Source organism: Glandiceps talaboti, chromosome 2, assembly GCF_964340395.1.
Source record: "Glandiceps talaboti chromosome 2, keGlaTala1.1, whole genome shotgun sequence".
NCBI classification, from domain to species: Eukaryota; Metazoa; Hemichordata; class Enteropneusta; family Spengelidae; genus Glandiceps; species Glandiceps talaboti.
The window spans coordinates 16,594,415-16,608,535 of NC_135550.1; the positions used below are offsets into that span (position 1 = coordinate 16,594,415).

Consider the following 14,121-nt stretch of genomic DNA (forward strand, 5'->3'; position numbering starts at 1 on the left):
ACAATTTATCATGTATGTACTTCTACCATTTTTTCCAAAATGACTGTTGGACAGGTATAATCTGTCTAACTTGCCTAAAACAGTCACCGATCAAGTAAACACATAGACACACACACAATTTATCATCAATGTTGCTTGTTTATTCAGTTTACTATGCTACAGAAGAAGCAATATTTGAGCAGAGAAATGCTATTTGTTTTGCGTAGACTGCCATAGAAAATCAGCAGATATATATTACAGTAACTGTAACACTGCATTGACAAAATATATGTTCAAGTGACTACAAGCTATACCTTGGCATACACATGATGACTAAGTTGTTGGTCTTATTTATCCAAACTTATATTAAGTTAACATTGTAATTTGACAAAGATACAGAATGCTGGACTTTGATATGGTTGAATAAAATATCCGATATATAATATCAGATTCAAACAGAATAAAATATCAAAGTGTAAGGCCATTATTTGTATACATGTTTTAAAAATATTCATAGCTCAAAGTCGACATCAATACAATAAATGTCGTCATGTACATTATGACAAACAATACACAGGTGTTGTCTAACATTCAAGTCAAACATCTTTTTGGCTCCTTCATTCTCTGTTGTTAGCTTTACATCAATATTCTATAACATTAGTCCAGATACATCTCTACATTTTTTAGTCAAAACTTACAAAAAATCAATCTCTACAACCCCTGATATTATAGTAAATATCCATTGTATTTCTAGATTCAAGCAGAATTTTTCATTTGAATATCACTAGATAATTTTGCCTGCATATTTTACAAATATATACAGTTCAAAGTTTCAATTGATGTTGCAGAAAAATTTTTGTTTGTCTGTTTTCCGGTTCCAAGATGCATTGCATGAGACAACGTCACTTATGTCTTTATGGTTAGGCTTGTGTTTTCTTCATACATTTTCATCATAAAATGATGAAAAAACATGTTGACCTCTTTAAATGCGAGTGATTTTATAGAATGGAGACTAATCACCTTCAATGACATAAGGATTTTGACTGGTAAACCCAGAGGTATCGTCACTCAGGTGAAACCATCCCCCTGAGTAAGGCGTGCAAACACCACACCTCTGCACATACAGAATACATGGCAATGTATCGGGAGATGTACGATCCATCTTGGAACTGGCAACAGATCTATACTAACCCCTAGACTTTATAGAGAAAGTTGTTTAGATAACACATTTCACTAAAAAAAGTGGGGTATACATCCAACACTTTAAATAGTATCTTTGTCTTATCTACTATATACCATTATACTTTTACATAACATATTGTAATGTAAAATTTTAATGACCATATGTATACCCACATTGATATATATGTCAAAATTCTCAATCCATAAAAATTTAGAAATTACAAAATTTACAAAGCAACTATTAACAAGCATTACATGCAAATTTAAAGATTACATCAATGTTATTTCAGCTATTGTATCTGTTATTCATCTTATGCACTTACTGATTTGGATAGTCTATAGTAGGTGCAATATTGTATCAAAAATTGAAAACTTTAAAGTTTGTAAACTTGTAATTTGTCTTAATGCATGCATTAGAGAACTAAGATGTCATCTCACGAGTCCAAGGATTGTGATAATATCATCTGATTTTATATTATTTCATTACTATTTTGAATCATCTTTCATAAACAGAGTAATATTTCAGTGCAATATCTCAGTTCTCCAATGGACCCTGTTGCAGGATGTACAGGAAAAACAGCCAAGAATTCATGCATATCTTGGCAAGAATAAACACGCAATTTGATATTTTCATTGCTACACTTCTTGGAATACAAGTGTCTTTAAACTACACAGCAGCAAAATCTTGGACAAGACAGTGGCTATTTTAAAAGGAAAGAAAGCATATCTATTGGCACATGTTTAGCTTGCCCATACCAGTATAAGTAGATACACTAGAAATCCAATTCATTCCTCAAATCCCACCATGGTAGCACTGACTTCCCACAGCTTTTTAGCAACGCCAGCATCCTTTGCCTGTGAAGACGGTTCCTTTAGTGCACAGTCACTGAGGATAATAAAACACATGGGAAATGACACCTGGTCAGAAATATTCATTACATTCATTTTTTTTTTGGCCTGAACTAAAAGACTGTAGTGCAAACTTGTTAATCCTCATTTACCCAAAGGTGTATTTCTTTGTACAAAAGTAATTACTACCATAGTTGGGCAGAAGAAAAGTAACTTTGAAACTGGTAGTCTGGAATAAATGAACACAAAATTTGGGTTTTGACTTTGTCTTCAGAGGTCTATCTCTGGAACTCAACTACTGACTAGTGATTACAATTGATACAAACAACTGGCTAGCGATTACAACTGAGACAACAATAAGAAGAGATCATATAAGTATTTCTATCACAGTTGATTGGAAGTTTTCTATCTTATTTCTCTTGAATTTACATAATCCATTCCCTTTACTTTTATCTATTACAAATGTACTATTAGCTATTACTTCTATCACTTCTATTATTTTAGTGAAACAAAGCATGAAAATGATATTGATTAAATGTATTGAAATTTCTTGGCACACTCCTTATAATGTATGCAAATATCTTTCTTTTCAGAAACACTTTAACTTGGGTCAGTCTATCAAAATTCTGTACATTTCACCTATGTTTTCAACCTAAAAAAATATATTTCTTACCTAAAGTACTGTCCAGACATACTTTCCAAGTCCTTGGTGACTGCACAATGAATACTGGTCTGAGCACCATCTTTTTCTGTTTTGACAGTCAACATCAGAATGGGAAATAATATGATGGCAAGTGGATAGTATAGAAAACCAGGAATATATCTGGCCAGTTCAGTGTTTACTGCTCCTGGGTGCACGGCATATGACGTTATTCCACAATCTGAGGAGAAATAACATTTAGATCTTGTTATGGAACACTTGTGGTAGTATGATGGAGACATGGACATCTGCAAAGACTGACAAAAAGATTATAAAGAATATTCTGTTGTTTAGGACTAACTTTTCCTAAAGTTCTGCTAGACACCTATTTTTCACAAGTAATTTTTAATGTTATTGGTATTAGGCTTTTAATGAGTTAATAAAGGAAGAAAATTTAGCTAAAAATGACTACATTTACATAAATTAAATTGAGATGCCATAAATAATCACTACCAATCACCATCTTGAGACAGCAAGTGTTCATAGGAATGTAGTTGGTTTATGTGACGGAATAACATAACACTTAGATGTACAATGTATTAACATTGAAATTATAATATTCATAACAGTGCATTATCAACTAACTTAATACAAACATTGGGCAACCAAAATTCTGATGATGAGATTTCAAGTCAAATTTCTTGCATAAACGTTAAACAAATCAGCAAGTTAGCACAACTATTAGAAAAGATGCATGTAGGATGGTCGTGATGAGCCAAAGAAAAAAAATAAGTACCTCCAAACTTCTTGGACAGTTCTTTAGTAAAGAGAACATTTGCGAGTTTGCTGCGTGAATATGCGAGCACTCTGTTGTAGCTCTTCTCACAACCTAGATCATCAAACTGTATTGACACTCCCTTATGTCCCATCGATGAGACTGTGACAATCCGACTTGGAGCAGACTTCTTCAATAAGTCAATCAAGAGGTTGGTCAGAAGGAAGTGACCTAGTAAGAAGGAAAAAGTACACATACATATGTAAATGTAAAAGATGTAAAAACAGACTATTTTACAATGCACATGGAATAGTGTTCCTCAATGATAACCCAACCACTTTTGTACACAAATATTAAAAGGCAATAATATGTATACTGGACAGTTGCAAACTCCGGGTATTTGCAAAGTGAATGAAAGTGCATAATAAAACACCAGTATGAATGCAAATACAACCAGTGAAAGGCAAGTATTTATATGAAGACATTAATTAAATTAATCACACTTGGCACAGTATGTTGTAACTAAAAGAGACTGTCCGTTAGATTTCTTAGTTTGATATAAACAGTTTTATTGCCTCTTTATGTGTACAGGAAATGCCATTAACATGCAAGGTACTATGGAAATGTTACCATAGTTCCCTCAGCAATTATTTTTATTTCTTGGTGAGTGTGAGAACTATTTGTTGTAATGGCAGCCATTCATTAATTGAAAATACTGAAATGAAATTTACAGACCGAAAGGTAAATATGTTTCAAATGTAATGTTTAATAGTGTGTGAACATTTTCTTGTATGTACAGTGCATATGTGAACAAAAGCTGTGCCAGGCAGACTAACAAGAAAGCCCAGCTGGCTAATCGATTGATTCCCTGCAGATCAGCAAAGTAATTAAAAACAAATGAAAAGGATAAAATTGAATGATAAAAATATTTAAATGCAAATAAAGATGTAATAGCCAAGGCCCTATCAGTTAAATCCCAACAAAGAGAAACCTGGCATGCTGAAAGCGTCAAACATATCTCATTAATATCTGATGAAAAAGGAGGTCTATATAGGCTTCAATTCATTCATCGTATTTCACATCTGCTTCTGTCTGTTTCATTTTATACACATACAAGCCAGGTGGAACGTGTTTGAACAGTAACCACTGGTTATTCTATGTCACTACAAATCGTGTCGACATCACTGGTTCTGATATGTTCAAAATTGCCACTATTTTTCCTGATTTTTCCTGATTTTTCATAACTCATGCTTGTGGATCAAGGTATAATTATGTTACTCATTGATTCATTCAGCCAGAAAATACCTGTAACACAAAGGTTTTGTCACTACTTGTTGTCCGGCCCTAACATGTAGGTAACTTGTATTTCCTTGGCTGAACAATGTACGGATAAATATCAAATTATTTGGATTGAGCTGTGCTGGACAAATGCACAGTGTTTATCATGAACTGAACCAATTTGAAATTGAACTCTAGCTTTTGTATGGATATTGAGACAAAACAATTTCAAAGCTATGAAATTAAACCAATCTGGCTATTTGACCTTGAAGGAGACATTCAAAGTCAAAGGTCAAGGTCTTAAATGAAATCTGATATTTGATAAAATGGGTATAGTCACTTGACCATACTACTGATAAACATGTACAAAATAGTTTCATTATAAATGAAATACCTAAATGATTGACTCCAAAGTGCATCTCAAAACCATCAACAGTCTTCATATATGGACACCACATCACACCAGCATTATTGATGAGAATATCTAGCCTGGATTCCTCTGTGATAGTAATAACAACATAACAATGGTAATCATTTCCATGTCATCGCAGCATTGCATTAATTGTTACACCTGGCACAGACCTTTATATCTGTACAACAGCCCTATATAACTTTAATATCATCAACTCCCATGTGTGCATACAATACATTACCGGCTATGTAAATGCATAGGATTAAATCATTCATGTGACAATTTCATCCTACCAGGTGCCCATCTATACAGCTGGTTGACTGGACCTACTGGTAGTTCAAATCTCTGTCAAGGACTTTAAGCCAGTCACTATATCAAACAGTAAACATGAAGCTCAAACTGACTATATGAAGATTCTGAGTCAGCTACTCGTAACTGTTCAACTATCATGATTTCACAAAGTAGATATTTTGTAGGAAAAAAGTCACTGATAATGTCCAATAATGCAAATAAGACATGATATTACTTTAGCCCTACCTTTGTTAATCTCCTTGGCAAATGTTTGGACAGATTCCAATGAAGCCAAATCTAACTTCTTAACAATGACATTTTCATTGTCTGCAAGTTGCTTGATGTTATTGGCAGTTTTATTAGCTTTCTGTAAGTCTCTGCAAGCCATTATCACACGGGCACCTGTTAAAGAAATGCTTACTTTTAATATATTGAGGTGTTAGCATCTTTATACTTTGTACCATAATTTCTACAATCATGACTTGATGGTGTTTCACTTTGTTATCTGACTTGCTTTGCCAATTTCATGTTTATTTGCACAAAAATGTTGTAATTTTGTTATTTGTAAAAAAAAAAAAAAGGTAATTTGTTATGTGTAAAAAACGTTGTTGTTATTGTTGTTGTTGTTGTTGTTGTTGTTGTTGCATCCCATTCGTACCTGGTCCTTCTGAAAATCTCAGCAAGAGCACAGACAGTGAATCAATAAATATTAGGATGTCAGTTCAATTGTATTAAAAATGAGTTGAAGTGTTGGAATGTTAATACCCTATGTTTCCCGAATCTGACATGAAAAAAGTACGCCCTCTTTGGCCAGACCTAAAAACACAACTTCAACAGAATGGTAAGATGGCAACATCATTATGCCTGTATCAGAGTGGAAATCATAATATTGCTTAAAATAACGATTATGAATATTGAAAGCATCACCAATATGTGCACATATACTCACTTTTTTCACTTTTTTAACAGACCAATCACTCGTACGATGAGAAACATTAATTTCAAAAGGGTCATTGGATAAGGAGGATTTTCTAACATAATATGCAACAGTACAAATAATTCAATTCATCTGTATATTCTTTCAAGTAATGTGAATGTATACCTCTTTTTGCCATATCCAAAGCTGTCTCTTTACCAATGCCTGTGTTGGCACCAGTAACAATAACTGTTTTACCATCAAGTCTGGTTGTACTCGTACACACACCCCCTTTGAAGAACTTTCTGTATTTATAAATATATAAAATGAATTTATAATCAACAAAGGGAGAAAAAACAAAAACTAACATTAGTTTCATTTACATAAACAGGAAGTTCAAAAGTGAGATATGGACAAAACCCTATTTTGGCTATGTCAACTTGTACAAAATGCATACACATGACACACCAAAAGCATATCAACATTAGCCTGTCTACATCACTGATCTGTGTACATGATAATTCTCACCCAGCCTGTCTACATCACTGATCTGTGCCTATGATAACTCCCCCAGCCTGTCTACATCACTGATCTGTGTACATGATAACTCTCATCCAGCCTGTCTACATCACTGATCTGTGCCTATGATAGCTTTCAGCCAGCCTGTCTACATCACTGATCTGTGTCTATGATAACTCTCATCCAGCGTGTCTACAATGTACATCACTGATCTGTGTCTATGATAACTCTCACCCAGCATGTCTACATCACTGATCTGTGTCTATGATAACTCTCATCCAGCGTGTCTACATCACTGATCTGTGTCTATGATAACTCACCCAGCCTGTCTACATCACTGATCTGTGTACATGATAACTCACCCAGCCTGTCTACATCGCTGATCTGTGTCTATGATAGCTCTCACCCAGCCTGTCTACATTGCTGATCTGTGTCTATGATAGCTCTCACCCAGCCTGTCTACATCACTGATCTGTGTACATGATAATTCTCACCCAGTCTGTCTACATCACTGATCCATGTCTATGAAAACCAAGCCTGTCTACATTGCTGCTCTGTGCATCTATGAATTTATGATTGTTCTCACCTAGTCTGTCTACATTGCTGATCTGTGTCTACGATAGCTCTTGCCTACACTCAGCTTGTTATAGATCATATACATGTATCAAGTGGGTATTGCTATTTCAAAATATTCCCATAACCTGGTTGGTCAAAGTGGGGAACAATTATCTACATCAGACTATTTGATTATTCAAATGAAGTCATTATGTAAATGAGCATGTGTAACTACAACCCCTAAAATGTACCTAATGTATGAAGTGTTACAATAGACATGCTGTAAGATGCAAATATTATGTAAATCTAAACGTATACAGGTATTCTAATATGGCTTTTTGGGGTGTGACTATAACTTAATCAGGTTGAATGGACTACTGTAACCCGGGACTGTAACAATTATCATATAAAGTGTTGGTTGTCTGTGATACAACAAAATAAAGAAAAAGTAACTCCAAATTCATGTAATTATCCAATTGCAACATAAATTATGCTCATATTGTAAAATGCTAATCTGTAATTGTGTTATGCCACCACTCTAGCAGACACCAGGCTCACTCAGTGACTCTAAGATATCATGTGTAAATTCACCCTGTACATGTATGTATCATACAGCTGCCACCAACATCTGTACTGAATGAGGCATTTCCTAACACACTCTAACCTGAGTCCTCACTGCAGACAATCAAATATAGTTATGTCACGGGTTCAAATGTTACAGCCAATCAAATATATCATTATGCTAATTCATGTTAATTTTGCTTGCCAGCTATCCTAACATCCTGTCACTAATATTGATGTATGGTTTCAGTCCTCAAGTCTGTCTGGTATTTTATCAAGTACCAGCTTATACAAACACTTTTGTATCATTGTAAAAATAGTACTTATTGTGCCATGTGTTGACATTTACCTGTTCTGACAGTCTGTAGTCTGCTACTAGAAAACACACAACTAAAATGTTTGAAAAAATCTAGCCAAGTGTAACCACACTAAGTTATATTTCAGAAAACAACTTGACTTTCAAAAAGTACATGCAGTGAAAATGTTGATGTACAAAGGATTTAATTTTATGAGCATGATGGTAATAGTGTAAATACTATAGAAGTTACAAGGTGTGTATGTGTTTACGATTCATTTCATTTATCTTAATTGTGAAATCCTTGTCGTAAACAGCATCTCAACCTGGTGATTGGCAAGTATCACCATGACAACTAAATTTGTTCTAATCACAAGACACAGAAATATTTAAAATGTGTTTACACAATGACCTCAGTTTGAACTTACAACTTACACTGTGATGTGAATTATTAGTATAGATATTAATGATAGTTTAAATGCAGGGCACGTACAACACGTATCTCAATGCAGACAACAGAACTGCAAGTCATAGCAGTTAAGATTAAGGGCGCCTTCAGTATTTACAAGGGGGGAGGGCCGGAGGAAATCACACATGGTCTGTTAAGTAAAACATGACCCCCCCCCATCTCCATTTGTCAAAAGTCACCCTCCCCTTTGTCCCTTGTAAAACATGACCCTCCCCATGACAATTGCATAAACTGAATGTTAATCAATATTCCCATTATATGTATAAATACAAATTGAATGATTTTGACTTTGTATTAGAAAGCAATATTTCTACATATAAAGTGACAAACAGTAAAAGACTGGCTAGTTACCCTTCTCGTATAATCATACACAATCTAGTTAGTATCTAAAACGTGCTTTCCATGTTGTGCATACTCTGCCTGATCTGGGCACGTGTAAAAGTTCCCTAATATCATTGTCATCATCATCACCTTCACCTTCAGTATTGCCATTTTTATCAGTGTCACCCTAATCTGACTCACTGGTATTACTTGAGTCAGTATGTGTATCACTGTCCGTGTTCTCTATGACATTCAAAACTAAATCATCATCATAATCATCATCATCATCATCACCTTCACCTTCAGTATTGCCATTATCAGTGTCACCCTAATCTGACTCACTGGTACTACTTGAGTCAGTACATGTATCACTGTCCGTGTTCTCTATGAAATTCAAAACTAAATCATCATCATCATCATCATCATCATCACTGCTACCATCACCATCATATTTTAACAACAACATTCACGTACAGTGTGAGTGATAAGGTGAGATGGGTACACTCAACAAAATGCATCATTTTATTAAACAATTTTCTTACAATATATGTATTTTAATTTTTTCATTTTTGCATGTAAAGTACTCGTAAAAATAAATGTTGAGTGCTCATCTCACTTTTACATCTCAAAACACACAAAACAAATTGACAATAATTGAATCTTCAATTTGGTCACAAAACTACGGATTGTAAAATGTGACCCTCCCCCAAACTTTGTAATGCAAAATATGACCCTCCCCCAAGAACAGGTTTGTAAAATGTGACCCACCCCAGATTCCTCCAGCCCTCCCCCCCCCCTTGTAAATACTGAAGGCTCCCTAATTTACATGTCTTGCTGTTAGGTGTGTATGCTAAGTGTATAATTGCACTTGGGAAGTCAAGATCAGTTGTACTTGCATGTAGTGTTATATGCTCATAATCACAAATTGTCACATTAGCCATTTAATTAACAATTGTGTATGGACCATAAAACTTTTCATGCCCCAATTAGTAAGCAATATATTGTCATGTATCCTAAATTACAATCTACTTGCTAGCACTGAAAAGACCAGACTCTGGACTCCCCTGACCAAGAGTCGCAAAATGATAGCTAGTAGGTGATGCATACAAAGATGAACTACATGATGACTTGCAAGTTGCAGACTTCAGTGCCTTAAAAGTTCAGATAAGGAATGAATTAAATTTTAGGTGTGAGAAACAGTTGGTGGAGCAGTTAGTTAATAAGAAAAAGTTGGTCCTATATGACAGAAATACCTTATTTCATCTTTATATATCAGCCCTTATATATGGTTCCACTGATAATATAATACTAATGAGAGAACATTAGATCAAAACCCCTGGCTTTTAAAATCGAAGGCATACCTGATCAAATACAGCACTCCAATGGTAGCAATGCCGACCAGTGCAACCACACTTAGAATATCTGCCATGATGCTGGGTGTTGTGTGTGTGAGGTCCTACACTCAAATGATTCGTGTGCACCACTTTAATTATGAGCTAATGTGATGTAGTCAACACAGGAGTGCCAAACCAAACAAATATTTCAGTCTAGTCAGGTCCCAAAGACATTTCAATTAGTATACGAAGAGAAACTAGGTCATGTCACAGACACATCATCTCACAGACCACAAGGGCTGAGAAGTGGCCAATGAATGTATTAATTCACAGTTCTATTCTTATTTGTATGTTATATTAACTATATATCATTTTTCAGGATGCCATCATATTCTTTGCGAGTACGTTTTTTTTGGATGGTTTGTCAGCTCTAAAGCGGCCTGTGATTAAATTACTGCAACTTGTGTATGTGTTCTTCATTTTCTTTTGTGATAGTTTCAACCAATTAAATAGATGAAGACAATGGCAAATGAATACATGACATATCTTGAATGCAATAAAAACGATGATGAACACAACCATGGTGGTATCCTGGTGGCAGTGTAAACAAAATTGTAGTTACACACTTGTGTGTCTTGATGTACTTTGTTATTAGCAGGACTGTACATACAAGCCTTATCCCAGAGTGTTTTGACTGTATGATTGACAGCTATCACCATGACAACAATTGTTCAGATGACCAGAATGAAGAAATGAGTTCAGTAATATTTACATTTCTAATCTACATAATGACCACAATTTGAACTTCTAATATACAGCTAATTATAAAATAGAACTCGTCGGTAATTAATAAAATCTCAGTCAGGGTGTTGTGCATGTAACTTGTTACAATATATGCAATGTATTAGCAGCAGTTCACGTACTGAACACCCTCCCCCACCCACAGGAGCTGCAGCTGGCGCTGCAGCGTTGTACGTGCTTCGCAATGGCTAGGCGACCCTTGGAGTCGCCCTCTAGTGGTAAACTTAGCAACAGCGCCAGCGCTTGGATCCCCACTCCCCCGACCCACCCCCATCTTTGGGTTCTTCACGTACAGCCCATCCCACTCTCTCGACCCTCCCACGAGTCGCAAATATGCATCATTCATGGGCATGCAACCTACATATAATGTAAACTTCTTATTCCAAAGCATACCTGAGTAAATATAGCACTCCAACGGCAGCAATGCCTACCACTACGATCACAACTGTACCTGCCATTACATTAGGGTGGTGTTGGTTATTCGTCGAGCCTTCGTGTTCGGACCTCAGATGCGCTGATAACGACGAATCTTTCGTTTCGGATTGCCACGTAACTGAACCCCAACTTGGCTAAAGAGGGCGCTATACAGATGGGCCATGGTACGGTGGTACCAGCGCAGTACCACCAGCGTTATTGTTAGTGCACGTACTACGCGATGGGCAACATAAAAAGTCATTCCTGTTTCAACGGAAACTTACTGGGAAGAAACTGTTTGATATCTATTAGAGAAGATATTGGATAGAGACGGAAACTATCTCACCTTATCATAAAATCTTATACCAGAGTATCTCAAACTGCCTTAGCATAAAACACCATACCACTACCAGAGTATAGCAAACTGGGTGCCTTCACTACACATTATATATGAGAGGGGGGTAATTTCTGTGTTACTCTGTTGTATTCTTGTTATTCTGTATAGCATTAATCTAACTGCATAGATGGGAAAACATTAATCTGAACTCAAATACTACACTATCAAAAGTATCCCTCATTATGGATAATTTGGAGTAAATTCCACCATCTTGCTACATTATCCACAGATCATATCAGAATGAGAAAATAAAATTGATATATTGAGTGATCACAGAGCAACATGGTGTGTCTGTTTAGATGAGGAACAGTAACAAGGATGTGGGACACCCCAACACATTGTTTCCTGGAGGGCAATGCCCAAGCAAGTGAAACAGACTTAGGATGACCCATAGGTCTATTCCAGGGCTTGAAATTAACTTTTTTCTTTGGTAGTCCTAGTGGGCTACCAGTTTCAGAAATTGTTAGCCCAAGGATTGTGACCTGTAGTCCGATATTCCTGAACTGAAAACAGATTAACCTCTATTGGAAATGTGTATTATTAAAATACTTTCATATCCATAAATCTCACATCCTCATCACATAATCAGTGGTAGCCTGAGTGGGCTACCAGCCACAAACTATGATAGCCCAGGGCCCATGACCACAATTGGTAGTCTATGGGCATGGGACTACTGTTAATTTCAAGCTCTGTATTCATTGGATGAACACTGAATATTCATGACTCTTAAGTGCTTACTACATTCATAGTCATGAATATTCATTTTTCATCTAATACACATACATGTCTGCCAAGTCCCACTTGGCAACAGTGGACTAGAATGGCAGTGGAAAACGAGTTTCAATTTGGTGTCTTGACAATCACACAAAATTTATGAGATGTGAAATCATGAAATGACTCTGAAGAACCCAAAGTTTATTGAAATGCATTTATTTCCTGGAGTAGTGTTCCTCTACCTAGAACTAGAAGTTTGCAGATGAAATCATAAACATTGTGTCCAGTCTTCATCGGTATTCATAGTTCCTAATAGCTGGATATTTTTGGCAAATAGTGCTGTACACATCACAGATCTTATCAAAATCATCAATGGACAACCGCGTTGGAGTTGTTGATGGATCAATACCCGTTGTCTCAAAAACTAAATCTACCATGTCCTCATAGTCATATGGAAAGAGAATTTCAACACCTCTCTTGCAATATTTCTGGCGAAAGTGAAACACACATCTTACAACTTTTTCAACAAGTTTGAAGGAACATGGAATTAACGGATGTATTCTCGGTATAAAGTGGACCACTCCGACATCAACTTCTGGTTTGGGTACAAACGCAGAACCAGGTATGGTAAAACAGTGTTGGACCTCGCAAAGACTTTGGGCCATGATTGACAGTCTGCTCCGCTGGGGGTCTCCAACGTCTGCTGAAAGCCGTTCAGCTACCTCCTTTTGGAAGGTAAGAGTCATTCGTGTACGTCGTCCATCGCTGAAAGCACCCTGCTGGGTGGAGATGTCCTCAAGCCACTTAATTATCAAAGGTGTCGATACATTAAATGGTAAATTGCCGATGATGTGCGTATTTGTAAAATCGGTGTCCCCTCCCTTACTGTCCATCCGAAATATTCTATCCACGTTATACTTTAGAATATCAGCACAAATAATGTCCATCCTTCCTTCAGAGGCATCGGCTAACAACTGTAAACTTGGTATAAACCTCCGATCTTTCTCGATTACAGTCACGTGTTTCGCACCAGCATTTAAGATAGATCTAGTAATACCACCAGGTCCAGGCCCTACCTCGCACACTACTGAATCCTGTAAGTTCCCAGCGCTGCGTACTATCTTGTTTGTTAAGTTCACATCCAATAGGAAATTTTGTGCCAGTTGTTTTTGTGCTCTCAATCCGTACATTCGGATGATGTCACGGATGGTTGGCAATGGTGGTAGTCTCAGACGGGTCATGTTTGGTTCTAACTATGTTTCCGTTCGCTCACTGTGTTGAATCAAATACCTGGTTGTCCAGAGTGATCTGTGCTTGTATCTACGCCTGTGTCTATGCACATTGCAATCAATCGCCATGTGTCGAACTGTAGCACACTGCCCCTTAGTCGGATGCGGAAGTTGGGCGCCACCAACGGAA

At 36.4% G+C, this 14,121-nt stretch overlaps 2 protein-coding genes across 3 annotated transcripts; both read right to left on the bottom strand.

Moving 5' to 3' along the window:
- Positions 1-117: 117 nt before the first annotated feature.
- LOC144453565 (retinol dehydrogenase 11-like) lies at positions 118-11,675 on the bottom strand. Of its 2 annotated transcripts, none has more exons than XM_078144886.1 (7): positions 11,571-11,675; positions 6,509-6,627; positions 5,653-5,808; positions 5,098-5,202; positions 3,447-3,656; positions 2,684-2,891; positions 118-2,047 (listed from the first exon to the last, which is right to left on the bottom strand). In XM_078144886.1, exons 1-7 carry the CDS (start codon positions 11,633-11,635, stop codon positions 1,948-1,950), a joined length of 963 nt encoding a protein of 320 aa, XP_078001012.1. In that variant the 5' UTR covers positions 11,636-11,675; the 3' UTR covers positions 118-1,947. The 2 variants fall into 2 exon arrangements, with proteins under 2 accessions (XP_078001012.1, XP_078001011.1); XM_078144885.1 differs by lacking the exon at positions 11,571-11,675 and adding an exon at positions 10,404-10,518.
- A 1,253-nt stretch (positions 11,676-12,928) lies between these two features.
- On the bottom strand, positions 12,929-14,050 carry LOC144453419 (dimethyladenosine transferase 1, mitochondrial-like). The gene has a single exon (XM_078144710.1). The coding sequence runs from the start codon at positions 13,941-13,943 to the stop codon at positions 12,993-12,995; it is 951 nt and encodes a 316-aa protein (XP_078000836.1). The 5' UTR covers positions 13,944-14,050; the 3' UTR covers positions 12,929-12,992.
- Positions 14,051-14,121: the final 71 nt, after the last annotated feature.

Coding starts and splice junctions, on each gene's coding strand:
- LOC144453565 (XM_078144885.1), bottom strand. CDS start 10,471: ATGGCAGATATTCTAAGTGTGGTTGCACTGGTCGGCATTGCTACCATT. Junction 5,809..6,508: donor TTTGGATATGGCAAAAAGAG/GTATACATTCAC, acceptor TTTCTTTAACAG/GTGCCCGTGTGATAATGGCT. Junction 5,203..5,652: donor TGCCAAGGAGATTAACAAAG/GTAGGGCTAAAG, acceptor TTACTATCACAG/AGGAATCCAGGCTAGATATT.
- LOC144453419 (XM_078144710.1), bottom strand. CDS start 13,943: ATGACCCGTCTGAGACTACCACCATTGCCAACCATCCGTGACATCATC.